We start from the raw sequence: 1,257 nt of genomic DNA on the forward strand, positions 1-1,257 counted from the left end.
TAATCATCTAACTAATACACCAAAAATTTCAAGGACTTCTAATTTGGACTATAATATTTTTTTTGGTAAGTAATTTTTTTTTATTTACCAAGTGATAGTTACAAGCTCAGAATTCTCAAAGCTGCAGGACTGGACAATTGCGTCCCAGGCTTACAGAACAGCTACTTTGCACAACCAAACATTCAAAGAAATCCTAATAACTTCATGCTACACAGTAGGAAAATAATTAAGCTCCTGTAGTCTTCTACTCAACTTTAGCATTCTAGATCCTCAACAGTGCACTTCTTGGACAATTTGCCGCACCACAATTGCAGCTACTCGTCGTTTTCCTTGAAATACTCTGGTGTTCCTCTCTTTCCATATATGGTATATGCTCCCAGCTAGCGTCATCCGATAAATCTCAGCATTTGTACTCCTTCCTCGAGCATGTGTTAATGCCCACTGTATTTCCTGTTGCCAGTTCATGGCCTGCCTTGCAATTCCTTGTCGTTTTAGTAAACTAGTCCAGATCTGTTTTGAGAAATTACAAGTGAAGAACAAATGCTCACATCCTTCATCATGAGCTTCACACAGTGGACATTGAACATCATCTATACAACCCCATTTAGCAAGCCGATCTTTAGTCAACAATCTTCCACATATAGACAAGTATAGTATGAATATCCATCGGGGAGCTCCACTATTATTACACGTTAGTCGCCGCCAGGATACTTTAGGAAAGTCCCCTCTAAGCTTCAAGTAGATTTGTTTAATAGAAAATTGCTCCCACTCTACCACCTCAGCTTCCAGAATCCCTGCTTGCTCAAAGTATTTGTGCGCCTTCAAGATTTTCCTGATTACCCAGGAAGCTTGATCAGCTGTAATTCCCCATACAGGGCCATGTTTACCATAGTATATGTGGACCCATTGAACCCACAATTTATCTTTCTTCTTGCAAAGGTTCCACAGTCATTTGCAAATGGCTGCTTGGTTCCAGAGAGTGATATTAAGGATATTAAGTCCCCCAGCAGAACTTAGTTTAGAATATTTATGTAACCTTAGTTTAGAATCTTTAAACAAATTAACCTAATAATCTTTTAAGGACATTACTAAATAATAACTCAAGTAAATATATAGGGCATGTTTGGTACGGATGAAAACATTTTTCAAAAGATATTTTTTAAGTTTCTCATGTTTGGTTTATCAAATTTTTTTTTTAAAACATTTTCTTTAAGAAAACAAGTTCCTTAAAAATAAAGAAAATGACTTACCCATGAA

At 36.6% G+C, this 1,257-nt stretch overlaps 1 protein-coding gene across 1 annotated transcript; it reads right to left on the bottom strand.

Moving 5' to 3' along the window:
* Positions 1-270: 270 nt before the first annotated feature.
* On the bottom strand, positions 271-881 carry LOC132643835 (uncharacterized). Its single transcript, XM_060360357.1, has 2 exons — positions 874-881; positions 271-832 (listed from the first exon to the last, which is right to left on the bottom strand). The coding sequence occupies exons 1-2, from the start codon at positions 879-881 to the stop codon at positions 271-273; spliced, it is 570 nt and encodes a 189-aa protein (XP_060216340.1).
* Between the last annotated feature and the right edge of the window lie 376 nt (positions 882-1,257).

Source organism: Lycium barbarum, chromosome 6 (assembly GCF_019175385.1).
Source record: "Lycium barbarum isolate Lr01 chromosome 6, ASM1917538v2, whole genome shotgun sequence".
NCBI classification, from domain to species: domain Eukaryota; kingdom Viridiplantae; phylum Streptophyta; class Magnoliopsida; order Solanales; family Solanaceae; genus Lycium; species Lycium barbarum.